Source organism: Geosmithia morbida, assembly GCF_012550715.1.
Source record: "Geosmithia morbida isolate 1262 chromosome Unknown scaffold_5, whole genome shotgun sequence".
NCBI classification, from domain to species: domain Eukaryota; kingdom Fungi; phylum Ascomycota; class Sordariomycetes; order Hypocreales; family Bionectriaceae; genus Geosmithia; species Geosmithia morbida.
This window is the reverse complement of record NW_023336192.1, coordinates 1,007,465-1,027,215: the sequence shown is the minus strand read 5'-3', so window position 1 is coordinate 1,027,215 and position 19,751 is coordinate 1,007,465. Positions and strand designations below refer to the sequence as shown.

The 19,751-nt window shown below is 54.8% G+C and overlaps 8 protein-coding genes across 8 annotated transcripts; 6 read left to right on the top strand and 2 right to left on the bottom strand.

Moving 5' to 3' along the window:
- Nucleotides 1–257: 257 nt before the first annotated feature.
- GMORB2_6313 (uncharacterized protein) lies at nucleotides 258–3,966 on the top strand (the record flags this gene model as incomplete). The annotated part of the gene is made up of 3 exons (XM_035468283.1): nucleotides 258–388; nucleotides 559–660; nucleotides 735–3,966. The coding sequence occupies 3 exons, from the start codon at nucleotides 258–260 to the stop codon at nucleotides 3,964–3,966; spliced, it is 3,465 nt and encodes a 1,154-aa protein (XP_035322264.1).
- A 218-nt stretch (nucleotides 3,967–4,184) lies between these two features.
- On the bottom strand, nucleotides 4,185–5,615 carry GMORB2_6312 (DNA repair protein RAD57; the record flags this gene model as incomplete). The annotated part of the gene is made up of 1 exon (XM_035468282.1): nucleotides 4,185–5,615. The coding sequence occupies one exon, from the start codon at nucleotides 5,613–5,615 to the stop codon at nucleotides 4,185–4,187; it is 1,431 nt and encodes a 476-aa protein (XP_035322263.1).
- A 2,663-nt stretch (nucleotides 5,616–8,278) lies between these two features.
- Nucleotides 8,279–9,806, top strand: GMORB2_6311 (uncharacterized protein; the record flags this gene model as incomplete). Its single annotated transcript, XM_035468281.1, has 2 exons — nucleotides 8,279–8,778; nucleotides 8,912–9,806. 2 exons carry the CDS (start codon nucleotides 8,279–8,281, stop codon nucleotides 9,804–9,806), a joined length of 1,395 nt encoding a protein of 464 aa, XP_035322262.1.
- Nucleotides 9,807–10,220: 414 nt separating this feature from the next.
- On the bottom strand, nucleotides 10,221–13,022 carry GMORB2_6310 (uncharacterized protein; the record flags this gene model as incomplete). Its single annotated transcript, XM_035468280.1, has 3 exons — nucleotides 10,221–10,369; nucleotides 10,430–12,541; nucleotides 12,596–13,022. The coding sequence occupies 3 exons, from the start codon at nucleotides 13,020–13,022 to the stop codon at nucleotides 10,221–10,223; spliced, it is 2,688 nt and encodes an 895-aa protein (XP_035322261.1).
- Nucleotides 13,023–15,920: 2,898 nt separating this feature from the next.
- On the top strand, nucleotides 15,921–16,892 carry GMORB2_6309 (Fungal trichothecene efflux pump (TRI12); the record flags this gene model as incomplete). The annotated part of the gene is given in 4 exon segments (XM_035468279.1): nucleotides 15,921–16,021; nucleotides 16,035–16,176; nucleotides 16,359–16,470; nucleotides 16,558–16,892. The coding sequence occupies 4 exon segments, from the start codon at nucleotides 15,921–15,923 to the stop codon at nucleotides 16,890–16,892; spliced, it is 690 nt and encodes a 229-aa protein (XP_035322260.1).
- Nucleotides 16,893–17,128: 236 nt separating this feature from the next.
- Nucleotides 17,129–17,642, top strand: GMORB2_6308 (Fungal trichothecene efflux pump (TRI12); the record flags this gene model as incomplete). Its single annotated transcript, XM_035468278.1, has 3 exons — nucleotides 17,129–17,198; nucleotides 17,378–17,484; nucleotides 17,523–17,642. 3 exons carry the CDS (start codon nucleotides 17,129–17,131, stop codon nucleotides 17,640–17,642), a joined length of 297 nt encoding a protein of 98 aa, XP_035322259.1.
- A 128-nt stretch (nucleotides 17,643–17,770) lies between these two features.
- GMORB2_6307 (uncharacterized protein) lies at nucleotides 17,771–18,007 on the top strand (the record flags this gene model as incomplete). Its single annotated transcript, XM_035468277.1, has 1 exon — nucleotides 17,771–18,007. One exon carries the CDS (start codon nucleotides 17,771–17,773, stop codon nucleotides 18,005–18,007), a length of 237 nt encoding a protein of 78 aa, XP_035322258.1.
- Nucleotides 18,008–18,510: 503 nt separating this feature from the next.
- GMORB2_6306 (uncharacterized protein) lies at nucleotides 18,511–19,449 on the top strand (the record flags this gene model as incomplete). The annotated part of the gene is made up of 1 exon (XM_035468276.1): nucleotides 18,511–19,449. The coding sequence occupies one exon, from the start codon at nucleotides 18,511–18,513 to the stop codon at nucleotides 19,447–19,449; it is 939 nt and encodes a 312-aa protein (XP_035322257.1).
- Between the last annotated feature and the right edge of the window lie 302 nt (nucleotides 19,450–19,751).

The window sequence follows — 19,751 nt, the reverse complement described above, 5'->3', positions numbered from 1 at the left end:
TGTCCATCCAAATTCATTCATTGCACATGTAATAATACCGGACCGAGCGCCCCACTTCACGTTCGCGGGGCATTTTGAACTTTTTCCAAACCGCCAACGCCATTTGACGTATTCCTTCTCTTGATCGCTTCCGGCTGCCACGACGTGCGTGAACCACTCAACCATCTAAGCGGAAGCCAGACACAGCCTTTGCATACGCTGCCATCGGGATTTCAATTACATGCCCATGCGTTTCTACCGGTGACAACGCGCGCAAGATGCCGGTGGTGGACGACGGCTTTGAGGCCCTTCTCGAGCCCTTTTACAATGGCAAGAAATTGACCGATCCTATATCGACAAAGGAGGACAAGTTTCAACTTCTGCCTGCCTTTCTCAAGGTCAAGGGTGAGTCCATGCCTCCGTTCTTTAGGGGGTACCCTCCCCTTACTGCAGTGCGTGAGCTGACCACCATCACCAACCTCAACAGGTCTAGTCAAACAGTACGCCGAGATACATGAACCCCTTCACGACGTCAACCCTTTTCTTCTCTTTAGCGACTCTTACTGACGAACTGCACAGACACATTGATTCGTACAATTTCTTTGTCGAGCAAGAGATCAAAGAGATTGTGCGCGCAAACCGTACCATCCGAAGCGATGTCGACAGCAACTTCTGGCTGGAGTCAGTTTTGTTTCCCTTTTCTGCTGCTCTTCCTACCCTCCCATGACTCTGACCAGGCCCCTGACCTCCTAAAGATTTACCGACATCCGCGTCGACCGACCCCGGCGACAAGACTTCAGCGATGCCAAGACGCAGAACGAGGTGACCCCCATGGAGTGCCGTCTGCGAGACATGACATACGCCGCCCCGATCCTGGTCGACATCGTCTACATCCGTGACAAGCAAAAGATCATGAGACGCAATGTTCCGCTGGGCCGCATGCCCGTCATGCTGCGGAGCTCCAAGTGCCGGCTCAGTGGTGCCAACAACACGCTGATGGAGAAGATGAACGAGTGCCCGCTGGACCCGGGAGGCTACTTCATCATCAACGGCACGGAAAAGGTGATCCTGATCCAGGAGCAGCTGAGCAAGAACCGTATCATTGTTGAGGCCGACGAGAAGAACAACGTCATCTCGGCCTCCGTCACCAGTTCGACCCATGAGCGCAAGTCTAAGACCTACGTCACCCTCAAGAAGGACAGGATTCTCATGACTCACAACGTCCTGGTCGAGGGCATCCCTATTGTTGTCGTGCTCAAGGCGCTGGGTGGGCTGTCCGACTATGAGATCATGCAGCTCGTTGCCGGCTCCGACGGCCGCTACCAGGACGAGTTCCTCATCAACTTTGATGAGGCCACAAAGGTCGGTGTCTTCACCCAGCACCAGGCCCTCGAGTACATTGGCGCCAGGGTCAAGATGGGATCTAGGAGGGCCCAGTTCACCCCCCAGGCCCGCAGGAACAACGTCGAGGAGGGACTCGACGCCCTGGCCAATCTTGTCATCGCCCACGTGCCCATCGAGGGGCTCGACTTCTACCCCAAGGCCATCTACGTCGCCATGATGACGCGGAGGCTTCTCATCGCCGCCCACGACCCCAAGCTCGTCGACGACAGGGACTTTGTTGGAAACAAGCGTCTCGAGCTTGCCGGGCAGCTGCTCTCCCTGCTCTTTGAAGATCTCTTCAAGCGCTTCACCAGTGAGGTCAAGATGTCGATCGACAAGTTCCTCAAGAAGAACAACCGCGCCGTGCCCCTCGACGCCGTTCACATGATCAGTAACCACGCCAACAACATCGGTATGGGAATCAACCGCGCCATCCAGACGGGCAACTGGAACGTGAAGCGCTTCAACATGAACCGCGCCGGAGTGACGCACGTCCTCAGCCGCCTCAGCTACATCAGCGCCCTGGGCATGATGACGCGCATCAGCAGTCAGTTTGAGAAGACACGAAAGGTCAGTGGACCCAGAGCTCTGCAGCCGTCCCAGTGGGGTATGCTGTGCCCCTCGGATACACCCGAAGGCGAGGCCTGCGGCCTGGTCAAGAACTTGGCCTTGATGACACACATCACAACAAACGTCGACGAGGAGCCTGTCAAGCGGTGGATCTTTTCGTTGGACCCGGGCGTCGAGCCGGTCCGCAACCTGTCGGGCGCTGAGATGCACCGCGAGGGAAGCTTCATCATCCACGTAAACGGCACGCCGTTTGCCCTGACGCGGTACCCCAAGCGGTTCGCTCACCGGTTCCGCACCATGCGGCGCAGGGGCTGGATATCGCCGTTTGTGGGCATCAGCATCAACACGCATTTTAGTGCCGTGCACATCGCCACGGATGAGGGCCGCATCTGCCGACCGTATATCATCGTCAAGAACGGCAAACAGAAGTTGAAGCCCGAGCACTTGCGGCTTCTGCAGATGGGCAAGGCGACATTCGATGACTTCCTGACGCATGGCGTGGTCGAGTACCTCGATGTCAATGAAGAGAACGACGCGTTGGTGGCCATATACGAGGACCAAATTACTAAGAGCACGACGCATATGGAGATTGAACCCTTCACGATCCTGGGCGCCGTAGCGGGTCTGATTCCCTTCCCGCACCACAACCAGTCCCCGCGAAACACGTACCAGTGTGCAATGGGTAAGCAAGCCATCGGCGCCATTGCGTACAACCAGTTCAACCGCATAGACACGCTGCTGTACACTCTCGTGTACCCGCAGCGGCCAATGGTGATCAGTAAGACGATTCAGCTGGTCAACTACGACAAGCTACCGGCTGGACAGAATGCGACAGTGGTGGTCATGTCCTTCTCCGGGTACGATATCGAAGATGCACTGGTCCTCAACAAGGCGTCTATCGACCGCGGCTTCGGCCGCTGCCAGGTGTTCCGCAAGTACACGACGGAGCTGCAAAAGTACCCCAACGGGCGGCGCGAGCGCATTGGCGGCCCGCAGGATGAGATTGTCGACGACGTACGGCGCCGCATCGCCAAGCACGAGGCGCTCGACGACGATGGCCTGGCCACGGTAGGCTATCGCGTAAAGGCGGGCGAGGTCATGGTCAAGAAGGAGACGCCCGTCGACCAGACGAGCACGGGCATCGGGCTGGACCGCGGACCCAGCGAGTTCCGCGATTCGGCCGTGTCGTATCGCATCCCCGACCCGGCCTACATTGACAAGGTCATGATCTCGCAGACGGAGAAGGACTCGACCGTGATCAAGGTGCAGACGCGACAGACGCGTCGGCCCGAGCTAGGAGACAAATTCTCGTCGCGCCACGGACAGAAGGGTGTGGTGGGAATCATCGTCGAACAGGAGGACATGCCGTTTGCTGACAACGGCGTGACGCCTGACATTATCATGAACCCGCACGGCTTCCCCTCACGAATGACGGTGGGCAAGCTGCTCGAGTGTCTGACGGGCAAGGCATCGGTCATATCGGGCAACAAGGACTACGGCTTCGGTGACGCCTTCCGCTCCCACCCGGTCGACGAGGTCAGCAAGGTCCTGCTGGATAATGGCTTCTCCTGGGAAGGGAAGGACTACTTCACCTCTGGCATCACGGGCGAGCCGCTCGAGGCTTACGTCTTCAACGGTCCCATCTACTACCAGCGTCTCAAGCACATGGTCCAGGATAAGATGCACTCCCGCTCCCGCGGCCCCCGCGCTATCCTCACCCGTCAGCCTACCGAGGGTCGCTCGCGCGACGGTGGTCTGCGTCTCGGAGAGATGGAGCGTGACTGTCTGATCGCCTACGGCGCGTCCCAGCTCCTTCTCGAACGTCTTATGATCAGCTCCGATGGCACGCAAATCGACATCTGTCAGCAGTGCGGCCTGTTTGGGTACAAGGGATACTGCAACTCGTGCCAGAGCACGCGGGAGGTGACCAAGATGACCATGCCATATGCTGCCAAGTTGCTTGTGCAGGAGCTTATCAGTATGAATGTCGGGGTGAGGCTGCAGCTGGAGGACGAGTTCCCGCACCCGAAGTAAGTTGAGGGAGAGGAAGACAACAAAAGAAATCATTTCGGCGTCGGCTACATATATCTATCAGTATCTTAGGTTTTTTTGTTTGTTTTTCATATATCAGATCAGGTGGCATGAGAGAAAAAGAATAGAATACCTGTACAACAACCTTGACATTTATTTCATTCTATTCAAAAACCGTAGACGTCGTTTTAGTCATATCGTATCATGTCATGTGTCTGTCACTACTTGACAGCCCTGAGACCAGAAGGCGTAATGTCGAATCTGACAGCCCCATCCGTTCCTTTGCCGGAAGCCCTCGTATGCGGAGCGAAAACGACCTTCATCCATCGTTTCCAAGTCCTCAGTGTAGGCGCCGCCGCTTCTGCAGCATGGCTGCAACCGTCATTGTCGTCGCCGCCGCCGCCGTCGTCGTCACCAGTCGTAACACGAGGAGCTATACGTCTCGGCTGGCCGTAAACAGGCGACTTGAACAAGGCAACACGGCAGGCGATCTGCGTGGTCCACACGAGCCCCAGACTGGGATTCTTGGGCGGCAGACCGTCGGTCGGATCATCTCCCCACCCAGTGAACCACCTCTGCTGATGGTCGAGGGCGAGGACGGGCGGCGGGGGAGGGTCCTCGGCGGGAGGCATGAAGAAAGGCGTGGCATCCATACCCATGCTGCTGCTAATGCTGCTGCTCGGCATCCTGGTACCCCGCGAGGCCAGGGGCGTCTCCTGCGTAGCGTAGGGGTAGGACGCGGGACGAGGAAGGAAAGAGGATGGGTACGGGGACGAGAAGCGATCGGACACCTGGTTCGCCACCACGACGGCCAGGTTGTGACGACGGGCCAGGTCGCGAAGGAGGGCGCCCAGACGGACGAGGTCGGCGCTGCGGGCGGCCATGTTGGAGCCGCGCGACGGTGCCGGTTGGGCCTCCTGACCGTCGTGCCGCTCGAACTCGGCGCGGTAATTGGCCGCGACGGAGTCGATGACCACGAGCCCTACGTCGTGACGGTCTATCAGCACGGGGAGCTGGTACTGCAGTATGTGATCCTGGGACTCGAGGTCTGCGAGGACGGTGCAGCGGATATTGTCCGACGAGGGGCGGCCGTCCTGGTGAGGAGAAGAAGAGGCGGCCACCAGCGTCGGGTTGGTCCTCAGCATCTGCACCAGCCGCGTCGTGGGGAGTCCGGACTCGGTGGAAATGTACAGCGCCGAGCGGGACAGGCCGTGCGGGCTGGGGAGCTGGACGGCCAGCGACAGCGATAGGAGGAATTGGGTCTTTCCCACACCGCTCTCGCCGACGAATTCGGTAATCCGACCTGTCGGGACGCCTCCGCCCAGAGCGGCGTCCAGATCAGGGTCCAGCGTGCTGATCAATGATGACGGTGGCCTTAATGATGGTGCGATGGTGGAAAGAGGAGGAGGAGGAGGAGGAACAGGAGGAGAAGTGAGCTTCTTTGGAGGACCGACGTCATCGGAAAGACATGCTTGTATGGCGGCGACGAGACGCTTCAGGTCGAGAATGGGCAGTCGGGTCTGCTTGGCTATGTCGCCCGGGTGCAAGGTGAGCAGGTCGGCGGTGGTGAGGGAGTGGTTCTCGATCGTGGGGAGAAGGCCAGAGAAGTTGCCGGTTGGGAAGGACGGTAGGATTCGGACGAGGTCGGCCATCGGGTGTGTTTCCAGTTCCAGAGCGGAAGGAGGTCAAAGCTGAGAAGTGAGGTTATCGCGTCGTCGCCATTGCTGCGCGTGCTCCGAGAAGAAGAAAAAGAACAAGTGGGTTTATCGGTGAATATGGAAGTGGTGGAGCGACCCCGGAGCCTGGGCGGAGGATGGTATCATGTGCAACGCAATGCGATGCAGAATGATCGTACGTTGCTGTCAAGAGTAGTAAGTAATGTTGAGTCCATCTGTACGGTAATAGTCCATGCGACGTGGTGAAGCTGCGCGTCTGTGAAGCGCGTAGAGAGCTGGGCAGAGGAGCGCGTGCAGATGGGCAATTACGTCGCTGGTACGGAGTACACCGTAAGGTTAAGTAGAGTTTCAGACGTGATAGTGGAATCCGTTTAATACGGTATACGTAATACCGTTTAGGTGCCAAGGTTCAAGTTGTGTGTCTCGTAGCATCTTCACCTCTTTACCACCACCCGTGCTGCGAGCAAGTACAGGCACGTTGAGATGGGCCTGGGGAGCATGGAAGAGGGATTAAAGTATTCCTAGTATCACTCTGCAGATGGACCATGCGTTCATCGTCGGACTGCACGTTGCGTGTTCAATGATGGGTTTACTGACGCGGAGAACAGGGAAAAGTGAGAGTGCAGGAAGACCAACAAAAGAAGAGGGATTCTTCTACTTTCTTCTTTAGTAGCCGATGGGATCTGACGGTCCAATGGAGCGCTTACAATATGAATGCTGCCATTGAGATGAAAAGCTTGCATCTGCATCCGCGGTACAGCACTTACTTATGGTGGTGTCAGTATCGTTACGCGTCACGAAGAATGCCCCGGGTGCAAGATGCTCCCGCGTATACGGAGTATGATGTTAATGTACGAGTATTCGACGTCTCGTGCGCGTAACTTGCCCTGTAGGCACATCGACATCATCATCACTGGGCACCGCCGCGAGCCTGATTACGGAGAACGCATGTACTCGTATAATGTACAGATTCCATATCTGGGTTCCTAGACCCACTGCCAACTAGCTTGTAAGAAAGCAGAGACGGCCAGCCAACATGGTGAGAGCAAAGCGGGACAGCAGCAAAGACGACGGGGCTTCATACTAATAACTCTACAGAGCATTTGCCACGGAACATCAAACTGTTAACAAAGTAACTCTGCAAATACTACTCCTCCGCCCGCCGGGACCAGCCCCACAGACAACCTCGGAGTGGCTTGCAGGATCTGTAGAGCCTATCAAGATTACTCCGTATTATCCTCCTCATCGGACTAACTGGTCCGTTCTAGTGACGCCTACTCATAGTCAGACTGGTGATGGGGTTTTACCGGCCAACTGCCACTGACGATGCTCGAACGGAAACGAAGCAGCTGTAGCCAACAAACCCTGATTCTCACCACATCAACCTTGAACCCGACCGAGAAAAGGTAGCAAACAATGACCGGCTGTACAGGTCGAAACCCAGTACTGTGGCGAATATCCGTATAGCAGTGGGTGAACAGGGTTGACCCGCGCGTGGGGGTCAGGGTCTAGGGCAAAACCTGGAGCCAAGACCTCGAGCCCATCAGACGGCGTGAAAACTCCCCGACTCTGTGCACAAGTGCATAGTATTCGTAGATCCTTTCTTATCAACAACGCAACCTCCGTCCAAAATTCCGCCGTGGTTCCATAAATTCGCCTACATAGGGGGGGGGGGGTGAGCAAGAGAGAGAGAGATAGAGAGCGTAAGCATTCGATACTGTGGAACCCTACTTATACACTAGGGACTAGTAGTTGGTGTCATGTCCTTCTCGCTTCCTGTTAGCCAATGCTATTCTAGGATGACAGAGAGAACGACGAGAAAGAATATGACAAGTTCATCCTCGTTTCAATGCTCATCTACACTGGTGAGTATATACATGTATTACGTTCTAAACCATCATAGCTGGCTACATCCGATAACGCCGTTCAAGACTTGTAAGCTGTTCATTGTCCACCTTCTCTGGACGCTCTCTCCTCTCAAACCTCATGACGTCCACCTACATAGAGAGGACATCCACTCGTCAGACGCGGGATATCAGAAGAATCACTATTCCGGTATACATGAGAGATGCGGGGCCAGCAACAACAACGGCTTGGCCAAGACCCCGTGTGTGTGTATGTGAGTGACCGTTGATGACCAGCTACCTGCGGCTTCTCCCCTAGCGTAGGCTTACTCGGCAAAAGCAAGTTCTTGGCGCACGCTGGTTACGACGGATTGCCAATATGAACGCAGAGAATTGAATATAATTCCGAGTCCGGGTATACAGAATGGCGGAACCCTTCCACTCCAAGGGCCAAGGCTTACACCAACGGGGCGGCCGTCTGGATCCTGTCTGCCATTGTGTCTGGTCCGATTCTTTCAATGTAGGTGATGATAAAGGGAAAAAAAGAGGTTGGACTCTGGAGCCCCGGTTCGATGACCTAGTAACCGGGTTTTTTTTCCCCCCCCCCCCCCCCCCCCCCTTCTCATTGTTATTCTTATTAACCTGCGAGTATCCCAGCCTCTCTTCTACACCCGATTCCTGTCGTTGAATCTGCCCCCCCCCGCATGTATAGGACTTGTCACGATATATAGAGAGTTAGGTACTGTGTTTATATATACATGTGCAGGATAGAAAGGCCTGTTCATCCAGACACGAATGAAGACACTCATCCTCATGCTGGCCACCGCGGCCTCCCTGGCCGACGCAGCAGCACATATCCTCCCTCGTCAACCCATCGCCACAGCAGCTGCCGCGTACGCCTCCGACGGCTGGACGCCCAAGCCCACAGCCCCCCCGGCAGGCTTCAGCTTCGTCCCCGTCGACGGAAGCAGGAAGAAGCGTCAAGACTCGGACTCAGACTCGGACTCAGACTCAGACTCGGACTCAGATTCGGACTCAGACTCGGAGCTGACTACGGCCCTCATCGCCCCGGACAACGTATGCGGCTACGTCTCCGGCCGCCCGGGTGCGGCCTACTCGTGTGGAGTGGGATTCACCTGCGCCCTCATCACCGCCAGCTCCAGCTACAGCGGCTACGTAGCCTGCTTCGACTCGTCCAATTTTGGTGCCAGGCTCGACTGCATCGACTACGACTCCTATTACTCATCCAGCGCATGCCTTGACGGTTGTGATGTAGATGCCTTTACACTGAAGTGGTTTGTCTCTCTTTCCCACACTCTATCTCACATCCTCTTCTGGACCACTCTTTCTCTCTTTCTTTCCCTGCCTTTCCTTTTTTCCTTTCGTTTTCTTTTCCAAGAATACATAAACACTGACACGGATATGCAGCACGAACACCTTGATGCCATACTGCAACACAGTGTCCTTCTCCCCATCCATCTACGATTACTGGTGCAATAGTCAGGACGATAGCTTTGCCCGTTATGCCACAACAGCCTACTCCGGCCAAGACCGCACCTTCTCCGACATGGTCCTCAGCGATATCGAAGAGACCTCGTCCGTCACCGGCGCTGCCCCATCAGCCACCTCCACAGACAGCAGCGACAGCAGCGATGATGACGACGACAGCGACAGCGGCGGCAGCAGAAAGACCAAGAAGAAGAGTAGCACCCCCATCGCCCCCATCGTCGGCGGTGTGGTCGGCGGCGTCGGCGCGCTAGCCCTGGTAGGAATAGTCATATGGTTCATCATCCGCCGCCGCAGAAGGTCCAGGGCTAAGGACGCCGCCGCCGGCGCGGCCGGTGCGGCCGGTGGCGCCCTCGGGCCCAGCAACGGCCAGGGCGCCATCGCCTACCAGCCCGTCCAGCAGCAGGGTCCCCCTCCCGGCGTGGCGCCGCCTTACACGGGTCCTCACCAGAGTTACTACGCCGATCCCAAGTTCGCCGCCATGGCAACAACTCAGTCGTCGTACTTGTCTCCACCCATGCAGCAGCAGCAGCAGCAGGCACCTTCCGCAGCATTCTATAACACCACGGGCGGTCATCCTCCGCCTCCGGGAAATTCACCGTCGCCTCCTCCACCGCAGGGGTCACCGGACATGGCCTCGCCAATTGGTCAGAATACAGTGTCTAATACGAGTTCCGTGTACGGGGCTGGTGCTGTCGGGCTTGGTAGCCAGCAGCCGTCGCCGCCGCCGCCGCAGCAGCAGCAGCAGGGTGGGTTTGTCCATGAGGCCCCCGCCAAGCAGGAGGATACGCTGAGGGGGTTCCATGAGTTGGGTTGATGTGTGCCGTGTTATTTGATGTCGTACAGGTCTTGATGTGAGCTGAGATGAAAACCTGGGAGAGAGAAAAAGGAGGCAGGAGACGGAATTATGCACGGTATTGATATCGATGGGTTCTTAGTTCTGCGTGCATCCGGCGTTGATTTTCTTCTACACGTTTGATTATTTCTTGTCCTTTTCAACGTGATGGGGGTGTATGGCAATGCAAACCTTTTACATGTCTACTCTTATACGACTATTTCAAGATTTTGGGAACATAGTGTTGAATGAAAAAGGAAAGACAGAAGATACAGATTGTGTTACTAAGTACTCATACTATCGTCGACCATACTCACAAGACTCGAACCGAGAAAATATATACCAATTTACATGCGCTTCATTGCCATAAATCAAATGTGCCCACGACAAATGCACCTAGTAATCATTCAGATGCAGCTTCTTTCCAACATCGCGTCGTCTGGCCTGTACAACAGCCCTCTCAGATGGCTTGGTTTCACCATTGTCGTAGTTCTTGCCCCTAGCCTTGAGGGCTTGAAGAAGCATTCCTGCGTCAAAGAACCCGTCTGGATTTTGAAGTCAGCACATGGAAAAAGGGGGTAAAGAGGAGAGGCGGAGCTACTTACATCCACCCAATTCATCATCGTCCTCACTGAGCGTAACACTCTCTTCAGTAGGCGTCCTAGTTCCAAAACTATGCTGCCTGAATGGCCTCGTCGGATCCGCCGTGACCAGCCTACCCCTCGACTTGAGACGACTGCTGTTGGAAGCACGAGACGTGCCATTCTTCTTGACGATAGAGTTGGAATCCTCGGCCTCACGAGCGCGCGAAGTCTTGGCTTGCGACGCCTTGCGGTTGGTGATGCGCAGCATACGGCGGATCTCTAGGAGGTACGACTCCAGCGTGTCCAGGAACCGGCGTGTCTGGCGATGCTTGCTGGATACGCAGATGGAGATGCCCTCATCCTTGATGATATACCCGATGCCGAAACCGTCGCCGGAAGTGGGGCCGAACCCGAAATGCCTGAGGGCTGGGTTGCCGCAATTGGAGGTTGACAGGACAGTTGTGTTGAGGCGGTCCCACCCAGGGTCGGCGAACAGGAGGGGCAGCGGGGTGTTGTTGTCACGTCCGCGGGACGAGCGGGACGTGTTACTATCACCACGCTCACGGCCACTAGGATTAACTTCGATGCTGCTCATGGTTCCCTGAGCAGAGAGTGTGTCCCCGTTGTGATGGTCTCCGTTCTTTGAGGTGGCCCCGCTGGAGGAGATTCCATTAGAGGAGTTGCCGACGGGAGACGGGGCATCGCGCTCGGAGTCCCCATCAAGAGGACTGGACCAGCCGTTGCTACTGCGGCCACTCGCCGACGCCTCGTTGACATACTTCTGCCACACGCACAGGAGGGCGTACAGGTGTCGGTCGCAGCCCTGGCCTTTTGCACACTCCCTTGTGCTGTTGACATGCTTCTGGCACGCCTTGCGAAGGGCTTCCAGCTTCTTCTCGGCAGGGTGATCCGCCCAAAATGACTGAACGAAGTCGAGCGACTCGTCAGTAACAGGGCGGATGGCCTCGGTGCGACCGTGGAGGTACACCTTTGTCATGGCGGGCTCATATGTGCACTCGACTTTTCCATAGAGACCGTAGTATGCGGCCTGAAAGGCCATCTGCACAAATGCATCGGGCGAAAAGCCCATCGAGGTGATGAAGTTCTTTCCAAAAGAGTCAAAGTCGAGACACTGGAACTCGTTCTGCTCAATAAGATCAGCTAGCCTTGTCTCGGCGAAGCGTACGGCAATGCTCAGCTCAGGGATCATATCCCATTCTAGCTTGCGCGGTGTCGTATTAACGTCACCGAAGCTGCTGGGGTCACGCTTCGAAGGGTCCGGGCTTGTCGATGCCCACATGCTCGGGGCCTTGCCGTTGATGGTGCGGGCGAAACGCAGGATCGTATCCGTGTATACGTCGCTAGCGAAGCGGAGGACTGTGTGGCCATCGACGCCGGTGTGCTCGAAGTTGATACCGGCGCTTCCATTCTTGCAGACAATTATCTGGAGCTTGTCGTACCACCGGTTTGTGCAGGTGCCGATCTGAACGCCTTTCTCGACGAGACTGGTGCCGCACAGCATGTTCTGGCACAGGGCTGCGACGTCGGCCGGCTCCGTGTAGTCGAGGCACAGGACAAAGAGGGCTGAGTCGACAATGTTGAGCGAATCGGCATTGTTTGATGCGTACTCCCTGGTCAGGAGGTCGCGCAGTCCTGACCAGACCTTGCGGTTCTCGGTACTCAAAACACCCACCGCACCCTTGGCAGCCTCTTGAATGGGGATCTGCTGAGCATCGTCGACAATAGTTTGCAGGTTCAGGGCAATGTCCCGCTCTGTCATTATCGCGTCCGAGTTATCGTCCAGTACATCAAACCAGTACAGCTGGCCGTGACACATGACAACCATGTGTTTGGAGCTAGGGTCCTGCTGGATCTGGCAGCCGGCCTCGGTCGGCACGCGGGCTGTGCCGAATAGTCTTGAGAACTGGTACATGCAGAGTGGGGTTCCCTTGACAGAATCTGGAGGGAGCTCCTCCTTCCTCACAGCTCGAACGAACTCGAGCGACGAGGCGACCAGTGAGGCCGCTCTAGTAACCTGGTCATTCCGGGCCGGGGTGGGGTCGTCTTCCAGAAGGAAGAAGGGGTTCAGGTTCAAGACGACAGGGTTATCATAATTGAGGTATGAGTCGTACCCTTTCTTTCGTTAGACGAAGAAACCTTTGGAAAATATGTGGGTGCATATCTTACAAAACTGTTCGATATAGCTGGTCTTGCTCTGTGCATATGTCTTCAACTTCTCCTGAAGATCAGGCCCCTCATTGTGGAGAAAGTCGTAGACAGCATTCTGGGTCTCCAAATGCTCCCTAGCGGACTGCAGCGGTTTGAGAGCTTTCAAGTACCGCTCTGTAGTATGTTCCAAGTCAGGGATGGGGAGCTTGGGCAACTTGTCCTGGGCGGAGAATGTGACACCGTCAGGCTTGTTCCTGTCGTTTTCGTTATAATCGTCCATCGGGACACGCTGATAACTCGACGCCCGCTTGAGATAGTCAGTGGGCTTTGCCAGCTCTTCTTGAATAGGGACGCTTCGAGGGATATTGTTTATCCGGGGAGGATCTTGCGCCAACCGAGGCCCTAGCGGCTGCGGAATCTCGAAGGATCGAGCTTGAACAGTCATTTTGTGTTAGTTGTGCTGGGAGTTCTTGGTAGTGGCAGTTTAGGCAAAGAGCGGCGAGATATCGGTGCAGATGTTCAAGCCGCGCAGGGCGGTTCGGTAGAAATAGTGGCAGTCTTGAAGATAATAGGAGGGCATTGGCAATACACTCGCTATGCCGCGGGGTTGGAAAGAAGCATATAAACCGAGGTATGCTCGGCTTTTCGAAGTTGTAAAACGAAACAGGAGGCAGAAGGCGAGCAAGAGGTGAACAGGACAATCAAGGGTACATGAAAGATAAAAAGGCAGCGAAGGAGATATAACTCAGGGAGTATGGGGCTATGCGACTAATATAGGTAACATGTGATGGCAATCAGGTGGGTTGGGACAAGATGACTCCCACGCCGGTTGAAACCCCCACAGTCATGAGGCTGCGAGGATAACCAACTCCCTTTGACCCGGGGCCTATGGCAGGTCGGCTAATTCGTCTTAGACTACCGCCCCTCTTCCCCAGATACTTTCCGGAAAGGTAGAGTAATAGAGCGGAGTCGACGGACCTGGAAGAGAATGTGGACCGGCTCTCAAGGGACAGGGTTTGACTGGGGGTGGGGAGCTTGAGAATTCATAACTGGAGGTTGGCAAGGTGCCAATCCGACGGCTCCGCCAGCGTGGCAGCATGGCCAGAGTCAAAGCCGGGGGGGGACGTGGGATGGACCGGCTCTTTTCGGATGCCAACCAATCTGTTGGACCTGCCAGCCTACTTGACATTTCACCACCGGATGTAAGGGGGTGCGTGGTTTGGAGAGGGCCCAGAAAATGAAGACAGATTCAGTGGTTCACTTACTCAGGTTCACCTTAGGTTCGGGTGTAGTATCCCAATACCAGTGGACTGATGATAAAACAGGTAGACGGATTTTCTCCTCGCGATAGAACTGTGATGCCCTACGTGATGCGTGCGCGGGGCGATGGAGACAAGCCAGGTGGTTGCATCAAATGAGGACGTAGAAGAAGAAAAGTATCTCGTCACCCTCTCTATCCGCTGACGCACGCTCTTCGCCAAGACCTGGGGTTTCTGTTGATCTCAGGGTACTGACCGTCTCTGAGTAGCAGTGAGCTCTCTCAGGTCTGGGTGGGCAGCAGACTGTGCAGCAAAAATACGTCACATTCAACCGGGGCCCCGCCATAGGGAGACAAGATAAAGTGGAGCAGCTAGCGCCCTCGGACGACGGGATGTTTTCCAAAAAGCGAAGTCGAGGACTCGAGGAAAAGTCTCGACTCGGCGATTTCGTGCTGTGATGGGAAGAGAGTCCGGCAAGCTGACTTGTTAACTTGCAGAATGATGGGAAAATAATATGATTGTGCAATCCAGTGTGGTGTTGAGAGAAGTTGTAATGATTGGATATAGGCAAGAGCTAAAAGCCAGCAGTTGCTCCTTCTCTAGATGATCACGTAGCGATTTCTTCTCCACACGCAAAATCGCCATTTACTACTACTAATACTTGCAACGTCAATGGTCCCATCACCAAGAACGTTAAGATTGCCATGCATGCGGATATTGCGGATATCGTTGCCACCCTGCAATACTGGGGAAGAGCAACCGTGGGGGTCATCTGGGCGCGAACCGCGAGTGAGTCTTATCTAATCATTCGTGCATCACTGGTGCCAGAGACTTGGGACACTTCGGCCGAGCGGATATCTGTTTCACTACGAGAATGCTGTACGGCTACGATCGTGTGTAGCGGCCCTCTCCACATCTTAAGCATGGGCTTGAATTTTCCAGGCGACACATGTACCCCATCTTGTTACTGTGTATCCGCCGTGGCTTTGCCCATCGGATATGCTACCGACCCTGAGAGTGGAAACGTCCCGGGTAGCAGACCGAGGGCGGAGCAGACCCCATCTACAGAAAAGGCCATCTTCGCCCCGGCAACATGCTCCGTGCTGTTGCCGTCTCCGTAATCGCTGGGAGGGCTGTGCGGTCCTTCGGGCCGCCCTAGCTTTTCTCTCGGGCCGCATATTCTGCCTGTCTCTATGCCTTTGGCCCGGGCGTTGTTTACAACGTCTCTACACGACTGAATGAACACTTTACTGAAGCCAAATCTCACCTGTTCCCGGTTACCTGCTCCGGTCCGGAGTTGACCGCGCGAGCCCTCAAAAGGCTGGAGCCGCAAGTGGCGCGCGACTGCGCTCCAGTCACATCATCTAGAGTAGGCGCAGACAGAATAGGCACGGCAACGCGGTTCCGTGCAAAGGACTCATTGTAGGGATTAGACTTATATGCACTCTATATTGTCGTCAGAAGCCCTCTGATGAGCGGCTGCAAGGTTTCTCACTTCGGACGCAGCCTCTCTCCCAGTCGAATGGATTTCCCTACAAGCGACATCCATCTATTCGAGGTATTCTAAGGCAATCAATGCAGTTCCACGGCTGAGCCATGCAGATACATGACGCTAAACCATTTTCGGCTATTGGTTCGAGATCCACCTCGTCTTATTTCGGATGTGTTCAACATTGGAACCAGTATCTACACAAACAATGCTCCGTATGACAGTTTGGATAGGACTTCTGCTATAAGCTAAATTACAACGACTTACGGGAGCTCATGTTTGCCGAATACCGTTCGGATAGCGGCACGTTGAATTGCATGGCGCCCTCAGCATTCCCAATCTGCGTAGTCCATTTGAGGTCTGTCCCCTTGGAGTTGCCCCATTCGAGCCGTATGACATGAATTGAATACTAGGGCTACATTGAAGATTCTTTACTTGTGTTTAGACATGTCTTGTTTCCCTCTTCCAAGGCGAGTACATGAGCTTCACCATTATTCAACTGGCACACTTACACAACTACAGCATCCTCATCAAGCCCGACTCCAACAGCCCCATATTTCAGTCGCCGTAGAGTCAACAGCAGCAACTCGACAAAATGTTAATCTACGCCTTCGAATCCCTGATCAGAAAGTCCAAACAAGCATCTTCTTCCACGCCTGCTGCAGCTGCCGATCCTACTGCAGGAAACACAGCCCTGTAATATCTACAGCCGATGCCTCCTCGACTCTCCCCGCCGTCGAATCCCCTCGTGCATCGGCGTGCACCACATGGACGGACCCTCCTCAGATTTCTGTGAAGAATACCAGACAGCAAAGGCGGCTTCGAAAGAGATGACCAAGTACCGATGGAGAGTCATACTGGGGCTGATGTTCCCTTTTGCCCTTTAGGCGCTGGATACAACTATGTGAGAAAACCCACATCAAGGATATTAGCTATCATGAGAGAGACAATAGATCAACTGACTGATATCAATTAGTATATCCTCCGCACTTCCATAGATTGAAACCAGCTTTGATGAATCCTCCCAGCTCAGCTGAATGCTGGACTCAATGTCCTTATCCGGACCATCACTGAGAATCGCGTATCCCTCAAGGAGAACTCCAAGAACTTGTCCATCTTCTCATTCGTCAGCGGCATCTCTCACGGTATCGGCCCTGTTATTTGAGGTATACTCTCTCTCTCTCTCTCTCTTCTTATCCTGTATTATTTAATCATACTAACGATAAATTCAGGTAACCTCACCAAGGCGTTCTGGAGATGGTTCTTTGCCATCAACCTCCCAATATGTGTCGTCAGCCTCATCGTCATATTCTTTTTCCTCCGCAACGAACTCCTCGGTGCCCAACCCATCCCCAAACTCAACGAGACCGAGGAGACGGGCCGCCACACAAAGTTTGTCGCCCACCTCAATATTGTCGACTACGGCGGCCAGTTCCTCTTCATTGTCGGCTTCGGCCTCATCACCCTGGCCCTCACATGGGGTGGAGCCACTTACCGTTGGGACTCGGCCGCTGTCATCGTCTCGCTGGTTCTGGGTGTCGTCTTTGCCGTGACCTTCTTCGCCTGAAAGATACATGCTAGTCCCCGGGAATCCGCTCTCTCTCGTCTTAACCTACCAGAAGTCCATGATCCCCTGGTCTATCCTTTGTAACAGGGATATTCTTCTACTATAGTTCTGCGAGTTTGCATCGGGGATTGCAATGTTTGCGGTATGCATGGCTGGGCACATACTGGAAACTAAAAGGGACAACGGTTGCCAACTTGTGATATCATTAGGTCCTCTACTACTGCAATGTTTACTTCATGGCAGTCCTAGATTACGACTCTGGGGAGCCTGGCACGCAGCTCCACTACTTGATTCCTGGTCTTGCTGGTAAGTATTCTTCACACATTCTTTTTATAACCCCCCCTTGCCCACTTTCTTCTATTCTATATTCTTTGATCTTATATCGCTGACTCTGCTGGATAGCTGGCGTCTACCTAAATCGCATCATGCGCAGCTTCTTCCACCGCATGACCTTTCCATCCATCCTTTGCACTCTCATGTTCCAGGTCGCCCGGCTCGCGACCCTCGCCTACCCCTGTACAAGAACGACCAGCCCCTTATCTTTGGAATGCTGATAATCGTCTGCTTTGGTCTCGGTCTCGGTCTCATGCCTGTCGCTCTTCATGGAGTCGCGCAGTTCCGCCATCACAGGGCACCGTCATTGGGCTCTTGGCCCTCGCTGTACCCCTCGGCGGTACTATCGGCCTGGTCATCATGTCCACCGTCTTCAATAACATTCCTGACCTCAATGCCAATATAAATCTGGCTTAGACTTTCACTGGAACCTCTCATGAGCCTGCCCAGGTGCAGGACGAGACGACACATAAAGCCAAGGTTGGTTTTCTCGTCTCCCTCTCTCGCCTTTGTAAAGGTGAAAAACGGTTCTGACTTCCGTGTAGATGGACATTGTTTGGGCCGTTATTGCCATAATACCTGTGGTCTTCATGGCCTGGCTGGCAATCTTTCTCCTGGGCAACGTCGGATTTGACAAAGACGTTGGTCCCGAAGAGGACGAGGGCCATAATTTCACCCAGAGGCCGTACCTGCATACCTTGGTCATGAGCGGCCGAGTGGCGGATGTTGAGAAGGATGTGCGTCTGGAGAGCCTGGATAACTCGAGGCCTAACTGGCGATGATCTTGAGGATGAAGAGTCTGATCTGAGATTGGTAAGACTTTTCTTATTTTGCTACTGTTGTCGTTTGTTGGGCTCAGTGAATAATCAGTTGGTGGTGCATTAACTCTGGAATTAGGAGCCAATATTGGCTCTGGGTGTTGTGAATGCCCAGAGCGGAGAAACCATTTCGTTTTGTTACCATGTGCATAACCAGCGATCTCTATATTCTCGCTCCTTTTGTCAATACCTTTAAATATTTTTTTTGTGCCCTGGTGGATGTTGAGACGATATGAGGCTTCTTGGTGAGGCTATTTGGTTCCTGGCCAAGTGGAGAGAGCCGGGCGAAAGCACAAGCGCCCGTCGTGGCTGGAAACCAGGCGACTCTTTATCACCCAGACAACATCTCACCCCAGCATTGAAACCAGGGAAAAGAAAGGCAAGAGAACAATTCAAAGTCTCCAAAGGCCCAAGACATGGGTAGGCTCCGAACCACCGCCCCGTGGTGAGTTCTTTCTGTCCCTGAAATGGCTGAAGCAGACCACGCCGCCAGGACCGACGAGGCCAATACCGGTCGCGCGGAGGACGAGGATGAGCAGATTCAGCAGCAGTACTATGAAGAGGAGCCGCAAAGCGACAACCCTAAATTCTGGCTAGAATTCCGGACTTTTGATGATGGGATGAACACATCAACATCTCCTTCCTCCCCGGACGACGCAGCAGAATTCCCGCAGTTCTGTCGTCTGCCGCCGGAGCTACGCCTAAAGGTATGGGAGTACCTGGTGCAGCCGCGCGTGGTGGTAGCATGCTGCCTGCACAGGGGGGAAGACGACGACCCGAATGCGGGGGAGAGTCTGGCGTCTCGACGGAGGGAGCTAGACGGCCGGACGACTGGGGGCAACGCGGTCCCCTCCCTGCTGCACGTCAACCGTGAATCGCGGGCCGTGGGCCGACGACACTACGAGCTTACCTTCGCGTGGCGCGTGTCCAAGCTACTCTCCGACACCCCAACGTCGCGACCGCCGCGGGTATATTTCAACTTCCAGCTGGACACGCTGCTGCTCACAGGCGAGCTGGAGCCCTACGACTCGTATGGCATCAATTCGACCATGGTGTACTTTCTGCGGCGCGAGGACACGTTCCGCGTGCGCCACGTCGCCTGCGCATTCCGCGAGCTAGGATATCCGGACCAGGAGAGCGACCAGGTGTTTGGCTGCCTTTGGCACGTCGTGGACCGGTTCCCCGCGGCAGATACGCTGCTCGTCACGCTGGTGGCGGGTGACGAGGACAAGATCGGGCACCAGGAGGCCGCGAGGGTGTTGGACAGAAATAACGTCGTGCAGAAAATCTGGAGCAGCTGGATGAGTGGAACGGCCGTCACGGGCTCCCGCATGGCGGATAAGCACATGCTTCTCGTCCAGGAGGAGAAGCTCCTGGACTACGTCGTTTCAAGACAGGAGCCGTAGACGTTGGGGGGGGGCGGGGGCCAGCCAAGTCGTACGAGTATCAATCAAACAATCTACAATGATGGGGAAGAAACCCCCATGGCATCTGTTGCATCACGAATGTAGGAAACAGAAAGAGTACAAAATAAAAATCAAGCTCTGGGCCCGTCCCCCCCATTCCGGTCCAACCTTGAACTCTGTTCTGCCCAGACTTCTGGCCGGTCGATGGAGGAAACTCTATGGCGATGGGCGATGACGTTCCATGAGTGTATCCTGTCACATTTCAATCGTGCAGATTTGCAGACACCCCGCGGTGAAGTGCT